The sequence below is a fragment of the Eublepharis macularius genome, chromosome 1, assembly GCF_028583425.1.
Source record: "Eublepharis macularius isolate TG4126 chromosome 1, MPM_Emac_v1.0, whole genome shotgun sequence".
Classification (NCBI taxonomy): Eukaryota; Metazoa; Chordata; class Lepidosauria; order Squamata; family Eublepharidae; genus Eublepharis; species Eublepharis macularius.
In genome coordinates, this window is record NC_072790.1 from 113,696,354 (window position 1) to 113,717,710 (window position 21,357).

Below are 21,357 nucleotides of genomic sequence, written 5' to 3' on the forward strand. Positions count from 1 at the left end.
AATGTGTGCCTACATAGAAGACCACTCAATGAACAACAGTTACAAATAAGTGCAACTTTGTTTTCTGATGTTGTATACAGCTCTTAATAGTATCAGTGGCCCCAACTTGGGTGCCTACCACTGTGTTTCCTTGAGCACAATGCAGGGAAATTAATGTATTTCTTTTTTAGTTTAAACATCTTAGTTAGGCTTTTGAGACTTTTTTTTTTCTTTTTGGGAGACTGGGGCTGGTTGGCAGTATCTGTTCCAGCCAGAAAGAGGCTTTGAGACACAGGTGCAAACCTGAAACAGCTTCAAGGACAAAACTTGACAGATGCTGGCACTGGCCTCCTGACTTACTGTCATGTAGCATAGTGGGGATGGGGTGATGAGTTCTTTCTCCCCTCCTTTACCTGTGAGGACAGGCTATGGCCGGGTTTATCATCAGTTTTTTGGCCCTTTTGATTGGCTAAGAATTTGTGATGGCTGCAGGCAGCTGGTCTTGAAAGGAGTTTTTTCTCAATCTATCCCTACCGTGTTCCTGTTCTTGCACCCCATTCCTGCACTTGCTCCTGCTTCTGGATGCTATGCAATTAAAGGATTCCTGTGCTAGAATCCTGTGTGCTTTTGTCTTTTGGATTTCTGCACTTAAGAGCTAAAGCTCCCAATTGGTCTCTGAAACTTGCTGAAGGTAACATCTGGAACAAGTTAGAAATTCCTAGTGTATGTAGCCTAGTTTAAATAGCCTGTTGTTGTTTTCTTTGCTTCTCTCCACACTTCTATATATATATATTTGTTTGCCTTTCCAATTTTTTAAAATAAATATTTCTTTCTTCGGTGTGGAGTTATGAAGAATTGTGGTTTCAATCCAAATCCAGTTCCTTTTGAAACTTTGCCTTCTGACATCACCAAAGGTCACTGCCAGCCCCCTGGGGATCCAGACAGACAGGTGGGGACCTCTAAACAAATTCTCTTTTTCTCCAAAGCAAAGAACCAGACCTGGTTTTTCTCTCCTTCACTGAAATAGGAGCTCACCATGCATTGCCCTTGTAGGCGTTGCAGGGAACACACATTTGGAAGCTGCTGCCTCCACTGTAGGAGTTAGATGATTTGAAGTCATCTAACACAACCTGTTTTCAACATTCCAAAAGTTTCTATAGGTTCAACATGGTTGGGGACCCGGATCTTTATGCATATTACACAACACAGGGGTTTGATTTAGGTGCAGGTTTTGTTTAATTGCCAGCTCTAGGTTGGGAACTTCCTGAAGATTTGGAGGAGGAGCCTGGTGTGAGTAGGGTTTGGAGAGAAGAACCTCAGTTGGGCTTAATGCCATAGAGTCCACTCTCCAAAGCAGCCATTTCCTCCAGGGAAACTGATCTATGTTGTTGGGAGATAATTCCAGGAGGCATCCATGCCCTACCTAGAGGTTGGTGACCCTAAGAATTTGGCTTATTCAGACTTTTATAAGAAAGAACATTTGTAGAACCTGAAACTTGTATCAAGTTTTACCATGTTCTGAAGAGTCAAAAACCAAGAGGATCAGACTTTCAAATGTACAGCAGTTCAGGCTTTTATGGAAATCAATTAACAAAGGAAAAATGTGTTTCTTTAGGGAAGAATTTATAATTTTTATATTGGGTATTGTATTGGATCTTGTCCATAGTATAGCCACACTAATGTAAATTGTGATGTAGTTAATTATGATTAAAATGTTTTTAGGCTTTCCTCCTAGATAATTACAGATTTAAAATGAAGAGTGGATAAGTAGTTGTCTATCGATAATTGTTTAAATAGATTTTTCTATTTGTACAGATTTTATCAGCATTTCTCTTATCAAATACGTGATGTTTAGTAATGAATTATGAAGGAAGGCCTATATTTAAAAAAAACCAGAAAAACTTTGAGACAAAAATGTAATGAATTTTTTTAAAATTTATGTATTTTTGTGCACCTGGCATGGGATATAATTAATTTTCGTAACATGTCAAAATGATTCCGTAACTGTGCATTTAGAAGATAGCAGCTGAACTTTAGGTCTGTTACCCTGCTTAATTCTGGCTTTCATTACCTAAATCTCTGTTCTGCACATTTTTCCAGGGAAGCTAGCAAGTCGTCATGCTTTGCCTTTTTCCTACACTGGCCTTAAAGTCATTCTTCTGTCATGTCAAACAGCCTTTTTGATCATCTCAGACTTGTACTGTGAAATAGTGTTAATCTGCGTTATCTTTATTTTTAACATTCTCTGACAGTCCTTCATGTACTTGTTGCGTGTTTTTTAAAAAGAGTCAATAGGAAGGAAATAGGTGTTATTCGTTTAGTGCTATACCACGAATAATATTTTTGCCAATTACTCTACCTTTAAAAAGTCAGTATTCAAGGTGGCATAGAACAAGCTTATTAAATATACTGGGTTGGACCCAAAGAACTACAAGAGAGTGCCACTCACAGACACCTCTCTGCCCCCTCTCCTCCCTTCATCTGAAGACTGGAGAACCCTCAGTTACACCATGCGAAAAAACAGCACATGCAAGGACTAATTAAATGTCCAACTAATTAAAAACATCAAAAACAGAAAAGGTGACAACTGTCAAACAACACCTCACTTTTTCAGCAGTGATAAATCAAGCTCACAGGTCTATTCAACAAATTACAGGAAATGTTTTTAAGAACAGATAGTATCCATTTGTTAGTGAATATTGTACATTGAGGGTTCCAGGTGGATCTTCTGTCAGAGGGAATTTTTCTGTATAGGAGCTCTCCTGGACTTTTAACCTCCAGGCTTTTTTCACAGGCTGTAATGTTTAGTTGACTAACTGGTTAGATTAAATCAGTGGTACCCACTCTACAACATGTGCAGAACCAAGTTTGCAATTACTATCACCCAAGTAACCACTGTACTAAAAAACATATGCACATAATAGCATAAGATATAACTTTTAATATTCAGTATATAACTATAACATTTTTAATAACCAAAGAATGTAGGTTTATCTCTCACCTCCACTGCTGAACCTTGGCCAGCCATTGTGTAGCAGAAGTGTGGGGAAGAGAACAAGAAGGCAGAGATGGAAGTCAAGTCTGGTCAGGTTTCCTATTTCAGGATCCTGCTTGGGTTATGCCATTAACATTCGAGAGGTGGGGGGGAGGCAGCAAGCCAGCATGTTTTGCTTCCCTTGCGGCATGCTTGCTCTCTCTATGCTTGCTCTCTCTATGGCACACGGCAGCGTATTTTCATCCATCTTCATCTCACCTGAAAGAAAAAGAAGATTGTGAGGGAAGCAAAGGGAATGCAGTAACCTGCTCTGAACCAGCCAGTAGCATTGTGAAAAGCCTGTTTTCATAAGACACCCGTGAGCCCTTTACTCCCCTCTTTGCTTTCTTGCCTTGTCACCAGTACAAAGACGGAACAGCAAATCAGGCAAGTGAGAGTCTCTCTACATGAGGTGTCTTACATGGGGATGCTCAAGTGTAGGGAGGCGCAATGTTAGCCGGGAAGCGTAGTTTACAGGAGAGTAGTTTAAAAAGACAGAGATCACTCTTCAGAGGGTTTGTTCATTTTATCTTTACCTACCAAAGGGGAGGTGAAATTGACAGAGTTTCAGGGAAGCAAAGATGAAATGAACAAACCCTCTGAGAAGTGATTTCTGCCAGCTCTCTTTTTAAATTACGTTTCCTGGCTAACCTTGCATCTTCCTACACTTGAATGTGCCCGTGTAAGATGTTTCATGTAGAGAGTGGCAATCTGAGTGAGATTGCCAAAATACCTGGAGTCTCCTCAAGATAGCATTTGAGAAAAGAGTAAAACCACCCTTTCTACACTGTGACCATCCTGTATGGCTGCTGTGATGGTGTCTCTGCTGTGGCCAGCTTGTTCTCCTTCTGGTAATTTCCTGGGGACTAGAATGAGAATGTCATGGCTATGGCAAAGGGAGGGGGAGTTGTTGAAGAGAACAGTCCCTTTACTCCCATTGTTACCTAGATGAGGGCTCCTTGCAAAAGTAGGGTAAATTAGCAAAGAAGGAGCAACAAGAGGTAGTTAAGGTAGAGATCTCCTGACAACTTTTATGGGGTCCTTCTCATGAGGATGCCAACAAGACGGATGCTTTTTTCCAAAAACAAAGGTAGCTTTTATTAAAGAGGAAAAATATCACACAGAGCTAGATAAACACAATGGCATACAAGAGCATAGGAATACAGATAGAAAGGGGGGGGGGGAATAGTATCAAGAATACTTAGTTACCTACTAGAGATCCACGAAAAAGGGAGTCAGCAGCTGGCTTTTTTGGGGAGGGGCTCAGATTGGGATCTGAGGGTGACACACTTGGATTTAGACAAATGTGCACACATGACTGGATCAGAGTCCAGATATTTATAGTATGGAAAGGACCTTGGAGCTGAATGGTCCAAGGTACTAAAGACTTTATTGTATTTTGATCAACATTCTGGTGGGAGACAAGGAATGCAATTGCTTGTTTTAGTTCCTGCCAATTAAACAATAATTCCACATTCCATCCTGGGGACAAGAGGGGCAGTTGCTTATTCAGGTGTCCAATAAAACTATAATTCACCAAATATCTCTAAAGATTGGTGATGTGTTACAGAGTATTAATTAAGTCTTCTTTTTCAGGAAAAAATAAAAACTTTCCAGAGATGACAAATGACTGCTGATATATGGATAGGGTTGCACAGGGGTTTCTCACCAAATGGGGATGAAAGGGGAAGGGGTCTCAGGAGAGAATTTTCTCGGGACCTTTCTTGCCAAGAAGCTGCAATTTGTGAGGCTTGGGAAGGCAGAGTGCAATAAACTTAATTGCCCTGCATTCCATTTGCTCTAGTCCTGGTGGACATGTGCGGTGATATGAAGTATATCAGATTAAGAGGATCATATCTTTCATATCATATGCAGCTTTTGCAACAGGAGCTATAGCTTACTACTCGCACCATTCCTGGCATGAGGCCTGCACCTAAGGTAGGGTCTCAGCTTACCCTACTTCCAGTAATGGCTGTTTCTAGGTTGGAACTATCTGCCAACCACAAGCCCACCAAGCAACAGGCTTGCCTACTTTCCTGATATGTGGGGAAGCCATCACATTGGGGAATAGTGCATGCTCAGAACAGTCACAGGTGGTATGTCAAAGAGCCAAATGTAGCTCCCAGGCCATTGGGTGATCATCACTGGATTAAATGATTAAAAATATTTTGATCAGCTAAATTATCCCTACTAATTAGGCAACTTATTTTTTAAAAGTTAATTATTTTTAATGTTGCCTGTAAAAATGCTGATGTTAAGTCTATCTTAGAAGAGATGCCCCTTCTCTTTTACATCTCTTCAAAGATGGTGTTTGTTGCAAGTTGTGTGGGCATCATATAAAAGCATTTTTCCAAACGATTGTGTTACTTATATGAAAATATTAGCAGATTTATGCAATTGGTTGAAATTAAAATAACTCATCAATTAAAATGTCTTTAATCTGATGACAATCCGACAAGCTTTATAAGTAGATGTCCTATGACACATATGTTTATAGTTGAAATTATATAGATTTTATGTTAGACTTCATTGTCTTATTTTAAATTTTGTTGTATTGGTACCCAGTACATATATGGTAGACACCAGAATCTATAAAATGTAAAGGAGAAAAAAAATGATCGCAACATGCAAAATGCAACATTTACCTTAATCCAAACTGTTTCAGTAGTCTCTAGAGAGCTGTTATCTGCATGTATCTATGGATAACACAAAACTTGGAGTATTATCGAAGGCTTTCACGGCCGGAGAACGATGGTTTTTGTGGGTTTTCCGGGCTGTATTGCCGTGGTCTTGGCATTGTAGTTCCTGACGTTTCGCCAGCAGCTGTGGCTGGCATCTTCAGAGGTGTAGCACCAAAAGACTACACCTCTGTAGTCTTTTGGTGCTACACCTCTGTGGTGCTACACCTCTGTGGTGCCACACCTCTGAAGATGCCAGCCACAGCTGCTGGTGAAACGTCAGGAACTACAATGCCAAGACCACGGCAATACAGCCCGGAAAACCCACAAAAACCATCAAAACTTTGAGTATTTGTCCCTTCCTTCTTGAATTTAGGAAATTCTGAATTCTGGTCAGATTTTTTTCTGCAAAGTGTGTAAGGGGATAGACTTACCAACATTCCTTGAAAAGATTAATTACAAATTAATTACAAAGCTGACAGATTACTGTAATTGACATAATGGTTCTTTAAGTTGCATGAATATTTTAGCTTCCTTCTCAGTTTCTTTCATGGGCTTTTCCAGGATATAAAGAAGATGAATTTAATTGGTCCTCATATCTGAAGAAATGTAAGGCCCAAGCTGCCCCTAAATCCTTGTTTGAAAACCAAAATACAGTAAGTATTCTCTGATTTTCTGTTCCTCTCTGTGGAGGGTTTTTTTTGTATAACATACGAATCCTTGACCTTGTTGAAAATATGTTTCTTATCAGTATGTTTCTGGACCATGTAAATCTAAAACAACTGAAATAACCTCCTAAATAAGATAGCTGGGAAATCTTTTGTGTTTTCCCACTACAAACCCCCTGCCCAGTTGCCATGATGATGATGATGATTACAACATTCGATTTATATACTGCCCTTCAGGACAACTTAATGCCCACTCAGAGCCGTTTACAAAGTATGTCATTATTGAGACTTCCGGTTTGGGATCCATGAAGGTCTAACGCAGCTCTAAGAGCTGAGCTGTCCGGGCTGCTGTTTTGGAGGCTAGAGGGGCGAGGATTTGCCCGTAGCCAACTGTCCTCAGGCGGAGAACAGGCGTAGAACGCTCAAGAACCTGAGAGCGCGTTGATCTCGGGCGAGGGGGGGTCCTGCGCAACGGACTCTCTCCCGTCCCTTGAGGTCCCACCCGAAGAAAGGTTTTGCCAAGATCTCTACAGCAGTTTTGGAGCCAATTTGTTTGGCATAAGACCTGCATGCCCAAGCTTCATACAGGGACAAGGGGACTTGAAGTGAATTGAATACAGAAACAGTGATTACAACCCACGAAAACGACTAAGAAGGTAAAGATTACTATCTCTTGAAACGGGACAGATTGCTTTAAGAAATAAAGTACTAAAGGAAATTTAAAAACTGCCACAGATTGATTACAACGAGGGGAAGTTCCGGCAAGAAATTTTTTTTAAAAAGGACTATGTATAACGGAGTTAGTAGAGAAAGCTGATTATTGTTTACATACCTGCGGAGAGTAAGAGATAGTTGACTGTGGGAAAGTCTCAACATCGCGAGAACTGCTGTGTATGGCAGAGGAACAGGAAATACGTCAGAACGATAGAGAAGCTGGAGAGAAGCGGCCTTTTCTATGTGACAGGAAGTAGAAGATCGCCATTTTGAAGAAGGGAAAGGTCGTGGCTTCAGCGGAAGAGGAAGTAGGCCATCTTGGATTAGAAGTATAGTTGAAATAACCATAGAGAAAAGACGCCCGACATTTTGAACTGTGTAAATGTGTTTTTGTTTTTTTCTTAAAGGAATAGATCAAATTTGGGACTTTTAAAAGTAAAAGTATATAAAGTTAAACGCCATGGAGTTAAGAAAAAGAGCGGACTCGTGGGAGCGAGGCAAAGCTAGCCCCACGATGGCGAAAAAGGAGTGGCAAGCAGCAATTGAAAGTTTGGATAAAAAAGTTTCAGAAGGAAACAAAGAAGTTAAAGATATGATACAAGAGATGGCAAAAGAGTTTAAAGAGACACTTAAGAAGGAATTGGCGGAACTGACGAAAGGTATGGAAAAAATACAAAACGACTTGCAAGCCACACAGCAAAGGGTTAATGTAGTAGAAAATGCAATGGACACTTTAGCAGACACGCAATGAACTGAGATGAGGGCGATGAGAGGCAGAATGGCTGTAGCAGAAAGTAAACATATGGAGAAACAACTGAGATTTCGTGGTTTGCCGGAAAGTGAAGGAAAATCTGCCCAAGAACAGATTACAGAAGTTTTGGCTGGATACCTGGGGAAAGAGGAAGAAGAAATTGCGGCTTTCCTAGATGTGGTATACAGAATAAATTCAAGATTCGCGACCCAGAGGAAATTACCAAGAGACATGATTGTGCAATTCACGACTAGAAACACAAGAGAAATGATTGTGAGTAAACAATTCCAGGACCCATTGGAGGTCGACGGCAAGGTGGTGATTATTATGAAGGAATTGCCCAGATCGGTGCTGTTAGATCGCAAAAAATATAAAGATTTAGTCCAGATTTTGAAGGACATGAAGATAAGATATAGATGGGAAATACCAGAAGGACTGTCCTTTGAATTTGGAGGAGCTAAAAAGCACATCAGATCTGAATTGGAGATGGAAAAGTTCATTAGGGACAATGTAAAGGACTTACCAACAACAAGATTATGATTATGGAGTGCAAAATAATATCTTGGAATGTAAATGGACTTATCTCGCCTAATAAGAGGAAAAATATCTTCCACTGGCTATTAAAACAAAAATGTGACATTGTATGTTTGCAGGAAACCCATATTAAAAAGCAAGATATAAAGTATTTAAAGTTTGCAAAATTGGGAAGTGAATTTGTGGCTGCTTCAAAAAAAAAGAAAAAAGGTGTGGTGTTGTATATAAAAGAAGAATTACAGCCAAAATTAGTAGTGAGCGATGTGGAAGCCAGATATTTAGCAGTGGAAATTATGTGGAATCTAAAAAAGGTGTTGGTGATTGGAATATATGCACCTAATGGAGCAAAAGAAATTTTTTTTGAGGAATTGGGAAAACAACTGGATGAACTATCTTATGATCAGATAAGTTTAGCTGGAGACTTCAATGGAGTTACCAACTTGGATGAAGATAAGAAATCAGGAACTGCACAAAAGAAAAGAGGATTACTACCAAAGTCTTTTTTTGCAATAAAGGAACAAGAGACTTTAGAAGACGTGTGGAGGAGACAGAACCCCAAAACTAGACAATATACATTTTATTCTGCAAGACATTTTACTTTATCACGAATTGACATGATCTGGGCCTCCAAAGACTTAGCGTTATGGACTAAAGATGTGGAAATAATGCCTATGGTAGGCTCAGATCACAACCCAATTATGTGGAGATTTGGGAAAAGAAATAAAAGAAAAGGATGGAGAATAAATGAAGATCTTTTGCATGAAGAAGAAAACATTGAGTTGTTACGAAGAGAGACCAGATTCTTTATACAACATAATATGAATAAGGAAGTTTCGACTAATAAGGTATGGGACACTTATAAAGCAGTGACCAGAGGCATACTAATGGATTTAAATGCAAGAGCTAGAAAGAAAAAAGAGGAGAAGAGGTTAGAGATTATGGAGAAAATAAAAGCCAAAGAGAACTTAAGAAGAGACCGGGAAAAATGAAGATATATCAGGATATTAAAATCCTACAAGAACAATTGACGGCAATGAACAACAAGGAATTGGAATGGAATCTTAAGAGAATGAACCAGAAGTCGTTTGAGGGTGCAAACAAGCCTGGGAAATATTTGGCGTGGCAACTAAAGAAAAGAGAAGAGAAGAGAATCATAAATAAAATTTGTGAGGAGGATAAGACATATTTGGAGCAGGCAGCCATTAGTAGAGCTTTTTTTAAATTTTATGCAAAGCTGTACCAAAAAAAGGAAGTGAATAAAGACTCTATAACGAGGTATTTGGAAAAGATGAAGCTCCCTGCAATTTCTGAAAGCTGGAGAGAAAAATTGAATAGGGAAGTGACGGAGGAGGAAATAAAAGAGGCAATTCAGTCAACAAAATTAGGAAAGGCACCAGGTCCGGATGGACTAACAGCTAAATTCTATAAAGTAATGGCTAATGAACTGGCGCCTTTCCTGAAAGAAGTGATTAATGGAGTCATGAGAGATCAGAGGATCCCCGATACTTGGGGAGAAGCTAATATATCATTGATTCCTAAGGAGGGACAGGATTTGACCAATGTTAAAAATTATAGACGAATTTCGTTGCTGAACAATGATTACAAAATCTTTGCGAAGATTTTGGCTGAGAGAATAAAAGGATGGATGTCTGAATTTATTGCAGAGGAGCAAGCTGGATTTTTGCCAAATAGACAAATCAAAGACAACTTAAGGACAGTTATAAATGCTATTGAATACTATGACAAGCGTTGTGATAGAGAAGTTGGTTTCTTCTTCGCGTACGCTGAAAAAGCATTTGACAACTTGAACTGGGACTTTATGTTTGCCACTATGGAGAAGCTGCAAATGGGAGAAAAGTTCATACGAGCAGTGAAAGAAATTTATAGGGACCAGAGTGCAGCAATTGTGGTGAATGATGATGTGACTAAAAAATTAACAATAGGTAAAGGTACAAGACAGGGTTGCCCTCTGTCACCATTGTTGTTTATTTTGGTTTTGGAAATATTGATGATTCAGATACGGGAAGATGATGCAATCCGAGGAATAAAAATAAAAGAGTTTTCCTACAAGGTCAGAGCATTTGCGGATGATATAATGTTAATTGTGGACGACCCAATTGAGAACATGCCAAAGGTAATGGAGAAAATAAAGGAATTTGGAGATTTGGCAGGATTTTATGTAAATAAAAGGAAGTCAAAGATACTATGTAAGAATATGACTAAACAGAAACAACAAGAACTAATGGAAATAACGGACTGTGAAGTAACAAATAAGGTGAAATATCTTGGTATTGAACTAACTGCGAAAAACATAGACTTATTTAAGAATAACTATGAGAAATTGTGGATACAAATAGAGCGAGACTTGATAAAATGGAATAAGTTGAATTTGTCATGGTTGGGAAGAATTGCAGCAGTAAAGATGAATGTATTGCCAAGAGTGATGTTCTTGTTACAAACAATTCCAATTATCCGAGACTCCAAACAATTTGAAAAATGGCAAAGGAAAATATCGGACTTTGTGTGGGCAGGCAAGAAACCTCGTGTGAAAATGAAAGTATTGCAGGACGCTAAAGAGAGGTGGAATGCAGCTGCCCAATCTAAGACTATATTACGAAGCAATATGTTTGGCATGGATAAAAGAATGGATGACGTTGAAAAACCGCAAGTTATTGGCTTTGGAGGGATACAAAAAAACATTTGGATGGCATGCATATTTGTGGTATGATAAAGTAAAAGCAGACTCTATGTTTATACACCACTATATCCGGAGAAGCCTCTTCACAATTTGGAAGAAGTATAAAAATTACCTACAAGATGGAATTCCTTCTTGGGTGGTTCCGTATGAAGTAATAGATCCGAGAGCTGTTGATAATGAGCAGCAATGTTTAACCTACAAGGAGATAACTCGAGTAGAATTTTCAAAATTGAGAATAAAAACAGAAGAAGAGCTGTCTCCATGTTATGGATGGTTTCAATACAGACAGATCAGAGATCTTTACAATTCGGACTGTTTGAAAGGAGGAATAAGAACGGAGAATTCAGAATTAGAAGATGTAATTTTTCAAGAAGGTAAAAAGGAAATTTCAAGGATTTATAAAGTACTTTTAAAATGGTTTACAGAGGATGAGACAGTAAAAGTCCAGATGGTGAAGTGGGCTATAAATTTTCACAAAGAAATAACAATGGAGGCGTGGGAATACCTGTGGAAAACGACTTTGAAGATTACAACATGTACAAGTATTAAAGAGAATGTCTACAAAATGATTTATCGTTGGTACTTGACACCAAAGAAAATTGCGCTAGGAAATATTAATATGTCGAATAAATGCTGGAAATGTAAAAAACATGAAGGATCATTATACCACATGTGGTGGACTTGTGAGGTAGCGAAGCAATACTGGGGAGATATAATTGAAGTAATCAATGAGGTTTTGCAAACCCAAATAAATAAGAACCCAGAATTGCTGCTACTGAACTTGGGAATGGAAGATGTTCCAATGCAGTATAGAACATGGTTATTTTACATGATTACAGCAGCAAGACTTTTATATGCGCAGAAATGGAAAGTACAAGAAATACCAACTACAGAAGATTGGATCTATAAATTGCTGTACATGGCTGAGATGGACAAAATGACAAGAAAACTTAAAGATCTTGATCCAGGACAATTTAATGCAGATTGGGAGAAATTGAAACAATATCTAGAAAAAAAATGGGACGTGAAAGGGGAACTGTGGCAGTTCGAGATTTATTGAAATGTAATAGAAGAAGAAGAGAGAAGTGACTTTACCGGGAAAGGGGGAATATAATTATAGAAATCTAAGCTACCATTGGGATTATGATAAAAGTAAAAATTATAGAGTATTAAATAATAGATGTTTTACTATGGATATATAAGATATATAAGATTAAGCTAGCTAGATATTATGTACAATATATAGTTTAAGTAAAGAGTATATAATAGATATTTGAGTATAACAGTTACCTTATAGACTTGAAATAAGCTCAGAACAAGAAAAGTAAAAGATGGGTGTGTAATATTAGAATTAGGAGGATTGTGGAAAGTAAAGAGTTTAGATAATCGGAAAGTAAAATGGATGTAATGTTATATTTTTAATATCTTGATTGCTAATATATATGATTATGCTAGCATTATCTTCGGTAGAATATATGGTTTACCTGAGGTATTTAAAGGGAAAGTTGTACCATAGAGATATAGAGATATTTTAGTAGAGATTTAATAAGCTTAGAGAAAAGAGTATTAAGTGTGTGTTTAACAGGGTATATGAGATATTAAGTAATTAAGCAATAAAATAGACTAAGGGTTGGAAAACTGTTGGAAGTCAACTAAAAAGGGGGGAGGAAAGGGAGGGGGTTAGAAATAGACTTACAAGGGGGTAACGAATGTGCTGAATGATATTATAATCTAATCCAATAAAAAATTTAAAAAAAATACAAAGTATGTCATTATTATCCCCACAACAAAACACCCTGTGAGGTGGGTGGGGCTGAGAGAGCTCCAGAGAGCCGTGACTAGCCCAAGGTCACCCATCTGGCTTCAAGTGGAGGAGTGGGGAATCAAACCCAGCTCTCCAGATTAGAGTCCTGCGCTCTTAACCACTACACCAAATTGATACAATGGCATCACATGAAGCATCAGGGGCCAGCACTTTCTTCCATGGGTAGCTTAGTCATCTCATAAGATCTGCTTAGGATGAGCTTGGTAACATTATACAGCCATGTAGATGTAGAAATAAACAGCAAGAGAAACATAACTCAGAAAAATGGCACTGCAATCCCTAACACCTCTTCCAGAAATTACACATAAAACAAGAACTGACCTGGGGTAGATACAGAAAACTTCTGCAATACAAGATGGCTTACAAATAGTTCTGTATAGATCAGTTAGTCTCATCTTGACAGAGTTTTTCAGATATTTGCTAAACAAGTATGTTTTTAATTTATTTATTAATTAAAATATTTATACCATGCCTTTCCTCTTGGCTCAAATAGTTGCACTGTGGCAAATGATCTCCTATATACATCCCCTGAATTATCCTTTCAAAATTCAAAAATGTCACAAAATGGCAGATGTGGTAAAATGCTTGCCAGGATCCATACTTAGTTTGGAGAGCATGAGGCTATAACTGTCCAGGAAATTTCCTGCTACATGTTATTCCAAATCGGCAAAATTTGTTTTGCAAAGTTTGTTACAGATTGATGTTGGATAAGATAGAATGATAATCAAATTTTAACATGTTCAGATTATTTTGGGGGTTCAAAATGCATGATGAGGACTGTCTGTTTTATTGTTCCACTTTCATGTAATGGGGTCCTACATATTCTTTAACCTCATAATGTTGGTTAATTCAAGAGTTTTTGGAGATACATGACTCATGTAATCTGCTGTCATATTTCTACTTTATATGGTGTTGCCATTAGTGCTTAATATAGCTAATACACCATCTTCTTACTGATCATTTCTTTTAAACTTACCATTTCAGACAGTAATTCCATCAGGATTTCGAGTGGGGATGAAACTTGAAGCCGTGGATAAAAAGAACCCTGCATTCATATGTGTTGCTACGGTAACAGACATGGTAGAAAATCGTTTCTTGGTCCATTTTGACAACTGGGATGAGAGCTATGACTATTGGTATGTCTTTTTAAAAGTTTTCTTAGTTTAATAATAACAATTGGACTTCTGATTAACTTCCCCCCCTGTTCTGTGATTTCCATGAACTGTAAGTCTTGTATTTTATCAGAGTGTCCCTAGGTTTATGATTATTAATGAAAGAAACTCAACAGTCTGCAGCGGCCTGATCATTGCCTGCATTTTTGTGATAATTCGTTAATTCAAAGTGCTAATTGCTCTATGAACTATTTGTTTAACAGACTGTTTTTCAGTCTCATAATTATCAAAAGATTTGTTGAGTATATAAATCAATGTTTCTTCTTTGGCCTACTATAATGGGATGGGACCTTTTTAAAAAAATCAAAAACATAATTCCCTGTGTGACAAGGAAGCACTCAGGAGTGCACAGGAGTGCACTGTGGGGTTCCTGGGCCCATTCCCCACATCTTACCCTCCCCCCACCAGCCGGGAGGGAAGTGGTGGGGAGATGGAGGTTGGGTTTGAGACTCCCCGATCCCCACTAGGGGAACGGGATCCCTCTATAAAGTTGTATTATGTATGCATAATAATTACATTCATTTACATTAATTGTCTCAAGAAATGGAAACAAAGAATTCTGCTCTGATTGTTTATATTTCTTCTATTATATTTTACTCACAGATGGTTAGATCTTTTGAAGCAGAATTTTGGGTATAAATAATAAGCTGAGGTCCTGCAAAGAATTATGGAAGTGGGGAACAATATGAAATGTAGTAGCTGAATGCAGCTTGTTCACTGTAAGATGACAGTGGGCCATGGAACTCCCCCTTCCTACTCTGCACAGTTCTAGAGTTGGGCAGTTTTTGCTCAGCTTTTATTTTTCAGCTAGTCTGCCATGTTTAACTATGAGGCAGCCTTCCTTTAGGAGAAGTGGATGGTTGCTAGGAGATCTGAAAAGGAAGGCAAAATAAAAAGACATAAAAAGAGAGTAAAGAAAATGCAGAAAGTGAGAGAAACATGTTAGAACATGTAAGGCACGCAAAAAGAGAATTTGAGGAGCAGGTTGCTAATAGCATCAGAACAAACAATGAGTATTTAAAAATATATCCAGGACATGGAACTGGAAAGAGAAATAGTTAGGCCTTTGAATGACCAAGGAATAAAAGGACTGTCAAAGGAAGATGGAGAGGAGGCAGAGAAGCTCAATGAATTCTTGCATCTGTGTTCACTGTGGAAAGTGTGGGGCATGTATCCAGGCCACAGCCACTAGTAGGGATCCCAGGTGGGGGTGGAGGATCCCCTGCTCACACCCTTCACCCCCCTACATCACTCACCTGGCCAGCAGGGGGGCGGGAAGGCAGGGGAATAGGCCTCCTGGGTGCACTCCTGGGCAGCAAGATGATGTCTGTCAGTCCCTGGCAGTTGGCTCCCCAAGTTCTCCACAGTTAACATACAGGTGTTCCAGTTGAAGATCTATTCAGTACAAGGTGCATAGACAGTGGAAATTGGCAGAAGTGACATATGTGGGGCTAGCAATGTTAGTTATAGGGAATCTTCATGCCTTAGGACGGAGGACCATTAAGGGGGGGCGGTTTGTAGCGAGACATTGTTTTAGAACAGACAGTGAGAAAGTTGAACTTATCTTAGGTTCTCAGGAGAAGCACACCACAAGCCAGCTTTGGGTGGCTATCAAGGATACTGGCTCAGCGAGTGAGAAAGTGAAAGTAAATATTTGTAAGATAACCTTTTGGCATGGAGAAATAAAGAACTTTCCACACTCTCAAAAGCCAGAGGCAGAACTCATATACATTCATGGCAGATATGCAGGGGCCATATATGACAATTCATTCCTCTGAGTGACATCATCGCGCCACTCAGGGATTGCTCCTGCACTTTTCAGCAGGCCTATCTGTGCCCCAAATGGGACCAGAAGACATCAGAAAAGATGAATGCTGGGTCCCACCCATCTCGTTGAGAGGGTAAAGGAACCTGGCAACCCTAACCAGTTCCTAGCCACTGCCCCCCCCTCCCACTACTCATCTGGCTGACGAGGAGGGGCATAGAAAACAGGAATCGGATCAAGTGATAAGTTGAACATTACAGGACATTTCTCTTTCTATACTTGTATAACTTAAAAAAAACAAGTAGTAATTTGTTCAACTTTAAAGAAGGATGAAATGAGGAGGGAAATCAAACAAGCATTAAGTGATTAAACTCTTGGAAGATACAATAGTAAACAATAACATCTAGGACTCGTGTGTTAACATGTATATCACCCTGATATATTGTCGAAGGCTTTCACAGCCGAAGAACGATGGTTGTTGTGGATTTTCCAGGCTGTATAGCCATGGTCTTGGCATTGTAGTTCCTGATGTCAGGAACTACAATGCCAAGACCACGGCTATACAGCCCGGAAAATCCACAACAACCATATATCACCCTGCTTTGTAATAATATTGCCTTAGTTTGAAATTACCAAATCTGAAAAAAGATCATGAGGTTGTACAGTGAGAGTGTTACAGCATTCTTTGTTTTCTTTTAATCCTTTAATAATAACCACATTTGCCTCTAACCAAGAAATCACTTTTTAAGAACTAAAGGAAGTTGCTGCTTTTGAGAGATTTCAGGTTAATCAAATTACTTAGCTGGGTTTATGATCATGGGGAAATACATATGCATTTCTTTGCCCTGTGATTAGGCTTGCCATGCTCCTGCTGGGGGTGGGACCTCTTCTGTCATCTGACAGCACTCTAGCAGGGAAAAATTGCCATTGGATGATGACATTACGTCACTTCTTGGGAAACTCAGAATGCCACGCTTCTCTAGGAATAAGAAATGTGATGTTACTTTCATGTTTTCCTACACAGGGCATATCACCATTGCTCGACAGCACTTCCCATGTCCCTGACTCCTGAACCCCTGTTGATTCCCAGCCGGTGGCTCACAATCCTAACTATGATCATTATTTTACTTGATTAATCCAAGGCACATTTTTAGATGTGAAGTTCACAGTGAACACTAGATGGTGATCTATGGCTTTTGTAGTATTAGATAATTTGATTAGTCTTACTCCCAGGAATTCATCTGGATATTAGTGGGAAAAGTTTTGTAGATAAGTGTCCATTTATGTTATGTTTGCTAGTGAGCCATTATGAGTTATTGAAAGACTGTTATTTTAGCATTATAGATACACTATTAAATATTTACCCAAATGTTTATCCAGATATTCAAATACTGAGTCCAAAGGCTCTGTGAGACAGTGGGAGACCTAATTGAGAAAATTTAAAAAGTTAACAACTCTATGCTGCAGTCATTAAACTTCCCTCTGAAAAGTAATCCTATTAAAGTTATAGGGTATTCTGGCTTGAAGAGCAAGTTGTGCTAATACAGAAAATATTAAACATTCCTTATTTTGTTTATCTAAAATATTTATATCATCACTCTCCATATACTAAAGGTAGCACAGAACTTTTTAAAAGTTTTTTTTTAAATATAGTAAGAAACAAAAAACTATAAAGAACAACAAAATATTGCTAGCAAAACAGAACTCACTCAAGTTTGCCAATAACAGATCTTCTTTATTAATATTGAATTAATATCAGATCTTCTTCTTTAGCCCTAGCAAATATGAACTCCTCTCCCTATTTAGTAAACAATGCAAATTGTATGCATGTCTGTGTCCCCTGCAGGCTATAAGATGTCTTAGACAGAACCTAAATTGCAAACCATGTATGGAAAAGAAACATCACTCTTTGTTTACCCTGTAGGTGTGAAGCATCCAGTCCACATATTCATCCTGTTGGTTGGTGTAAAGAACATAGAAAAACCCTTGTTACTCCTCCAGGTCTGTATGAAAGAGCACATCTGTACAAATTCATTTCATATTAGAAGCTGTGATTATTAAGAGTACCAAGGGAAGTAGAGAGGAGAAGAAAAATCAGAAGTTCACATTATGGAGTAGACCCAAAGTTGGCGTTGTGTGACTGGAAGCCAACTAGTACAAGGATGAGGGGTAGCCATAGTTTCTGCAGATTCCCTGTACAAGCTGGAGTCCTCTGCACTGAATCCCATGCTGTACCCACTGGGCTCCCCATATTCAGGAATAATTCCTCAGTTGACGAAGAGGACTTCAGAACACTGATAGAGATGGGAAAGATATATTCCACAAATACAATTACAGTTCTTTGTATTCAGTCTTCCTTGTCAAAGAGAACCAGGTTCCCATTTGTCCTGGAATTTGGCATGATTGTTAATAAAAGACATTAACCATTATGGAACTTAATCAAATGAGAAAGTCACATGACTCAAGTGAAGTCAGTTACTGTGAGAGAGAAACATTTCATTATGGACAACTCTAATAACAAGCAAATGGGAATCAATAAATGAGAAAAGCTTCAGAAACCATGAGGCATCGCTTGGGACTCTGAAATTACCTTGTGCAGTCTATTTATAGGCCAACCTTTACATGTACTATAAATATTTAACTTGTCAGTGTGTTAATTGCAGCTTGTTGTATAGCAAATTTTGTAAAATAGCCCACACAGGGTATTGGTGTATTTTACTGCCATATTATGACTCAAAGTATGGGAAAGTAGTGCTTTGAAAGCTGTCACCATTTAACAGTAGGCATTTATAAACACTGAAAGCTCAAATTGGCTTTCTCACAGTAGTAATATTTTCCCCCATGATATCAGTCGATACGAAAATATGTTTTGCATTGACAGTGCCAGCAGGAATTTTGTTTAACACTAGTTCACTAAGAGATTGTTGGCTGAGTAGGTGGCCATCTATATTTAAAACCAGTGCATGCAAACCTCTTGTAGGTGCAAATCACTACTTACTCTGTAGCTTTAAAGTGAAATGCTCAGTTCTCGCAGTCACTGTTTCTTGCATGTTCAAAGCCACAGCAGGCTTGCATGATGTCTTTTGTTCTTTAAGTGTGGTAATGAAGGGTTCAGTCTGTTGTTTTATAGCTGGAATTTTTCAAGTGGAGTACACATTAATATTTTCCATATGAACCTATATTCTGCTAGTATTGAAGCCTCCTGTCTTGGCTGTCATTAGCTTTTCATATATCACTGAGAAGCTTAAGGAAGTAGTGGAGCAAGAAAAAAAGTGCAGAGGAACCAGGGGGGCTGGAAGAAAGGGAAGACAACAGTTATTTATTTATTTATTTATTTAACCACATCTTTCTGCTCTCATCAAGGCCACCAAGGCAGCTAATGGTTCAAAAATGCAGTGTGAGAAAAGGGAGACCAAGGGTAGAAGATCAAGGAGTATAGTTTGGAAAAAATGTGTGAGCAGAATAAAACGACAATAGAGATGAATGGCTCTGAAAGAAGACTAAATAGTCCAGTTGTGAACTAGGGGTATGCAGGGACAGAGAGATTCGGTTTTCCTGCTTTGGAATTTCAAAAGCGGGGAAAAAATCAGAAATAAGTGATTTCTGAAGCAGCAAGCAGGGGTGTGCGCTTCGGGTTCCCAATTCGGGAAAAAAACTAATCAGGCCCGATTCATAAAGATTCGGTATTTCCGAATCAGGGCCAGTATGATGGCTCCGATTAGGAAATACCAAATCAGACCTTCCCAAAGCAATTCGGGGCACTTTGGGTTGCTTTGGGGCCTATTTAAAGAGCTCCCTCGTGGCGGCAGCACAGGCAGCAGAGGCTGTGGCTGCAGCCTTCCCCGTGTCGGAGGCGCCGGCTATGGCCTTCCCTGCTGCCCTGCTGGCTGCTGCAGAGGTGGAAGTGGTGGCGCGGGTGGCGGAGGAGCCAACTCCTGCCTTCAGGACAGGTAAGTGGGGTTGGGGTTGGGGGAAAGGGGGCTCAGTTGGGGGGGCTTCGTGACAGTTTCCCCCCTAACTCTGAATAATTACAAAGCATACTGAAGCAATTCCGATAACCCGAATCTGAAGCAGCTTACTTCGGGTTTCGGGGTATTCCAAAGCGGGAAAACCAAATATTTCGCCATTGCACACCCCTAGTGGCAAGCTGCTTCAGAAACTGCTTATTGCCCTGCTTCGGTATGCTCCATGAAGATTCAGAGCACACAAACTTTCTGCCCCGTTGCTTATTTCACCCAATGGGAGGGGAATGAGAGGGTTCTCCCCCTCCCATTGGGTAAAATAAATGGGGTGGGGCTTCCCACGCTTCAGCTGATCTGCAGGAGGATTTCCCCCACCAGACAGCTGCATTTTAAAGGGCCCTTTCTGTGCCGCTTGCAAGTGGCACGGAAAGGGCCTTCCCTGTACTTCAGCTGGCCCACAGGGGTGTTTTCCCCACCAGCTAGCTGAAGTTTAAAGAGCACTTTCCATGCCAATTGCAAGTGGCATGGAAAGGGACCTTCCCGTGCTTCAGCTGGACTGCAGATGGGGGATTGCCCCCACAGGCCAGCTGAAGTTTAAAGATCCCTTTCCATGCCACTTAACCCTTTAAATTTCAGCTGGCTGACAGGGGGGGCTGTCAGTTTTTTGCTGGGTTGTGCTCCCTTCAATTTTTTTGTGGCTATATGAACACTGTCTCCTATCTTCAGGTCCCAAGGGGGTGAACGTTTCTTATCTGCTTGGAGTTTGTAATCATGTTTGGCCCTCTCCAACATTTGTTTCATTACATCGCACTGTGACACAATTCTAGTCCACCAGTTTTTCAAATCACCCCTCTTCACATCTGGGTCTGTGCCCAGCATTGGCATAAACTTTCCTTCAAAACCTTGAGTCACTTGGAAGGTTTTTTTCTCTGTGAAGCTGAGTAGGCTATTACTGTAACAGTATTCTGCATAAGGCAAGAACTCCACCCAATCCAGAGTTCTGGTCCACTGGAGCTCAGTCATATTGAGGTGCTTCAGATGGTGACAGAGACAAAAGTGGAAGGAGAACCACAAAGACCTGGAGGAGGTAGTGAAGTGGGCATGGGATCACACGGAAGTGCACGAAAACGGAAAGTGGTGGTTGTCGGGGACTCTCTGCTCAGGGGTATGGAATGTCATGTGTCCAGGCCAGATCCCCTACTCCGAGAGATGTGTTGCTTGCCGAGGGCCAGAGTTCAGGATATTACAGACCGACTGCCAAAACTGATCAGACCGACTTATCAGTACCTGTTTGTGCTGGTTCACATGGGAATGAATGACACAGCCGTGAATACCATCACGAGAATTAAAGAGGACTATGAAGCTCTTGGAAGGCAGTTGAAGACATTGGGGGCACAGGTGGTATTTTCTTCCATCCTTCCTGTCAAAGGAAGAGGAATGCAAAGGGAGCAGATCATACTCTAGGTGAATCGTTGGCTGAGGTGGTGGTGTCAGCAGGAGCGCTTTGGGTTCTGGGACCACGGGATAAGTTTTCTCAGAGAAGGCCTTCTGGCACATGATGGGCTTCACCTCTCAAG

At 39.8% G+C, this 21,357-nt stretch overlaps 1 protein-coding gene across 1 annotated transcript in view; it reads left to right on the plus strand.

The window, feature by feature from the left end:
- L3MBTL3 (L3MBTL histone methyl-lysine binding protein 3) overlaps positions 1 to 21,357 on the plus strand; it is a 165,136-nt gene that overhangs the window by 75,885 nt on the left and 67,894 nt on the right. Inside the window, exons 10-12 of the mRNA XM_054996165.1 lie at positions 6,256 to 6,347; positions 13,866 to 14,017; positions 17,743 to 17,819. Coding sequence (XP_054852140.1) covers positions 6,256 to 6,347; positions 13,866 to 14,017; positions 17,743 to 17,819 — 321 coding nt within the window. The remainder of the gene's footprint in view (positions 1 to 6,255; positions 6,348 to 13,865; positions 14,018 to 17,742; positions 17,820 to 21,357) is intronic.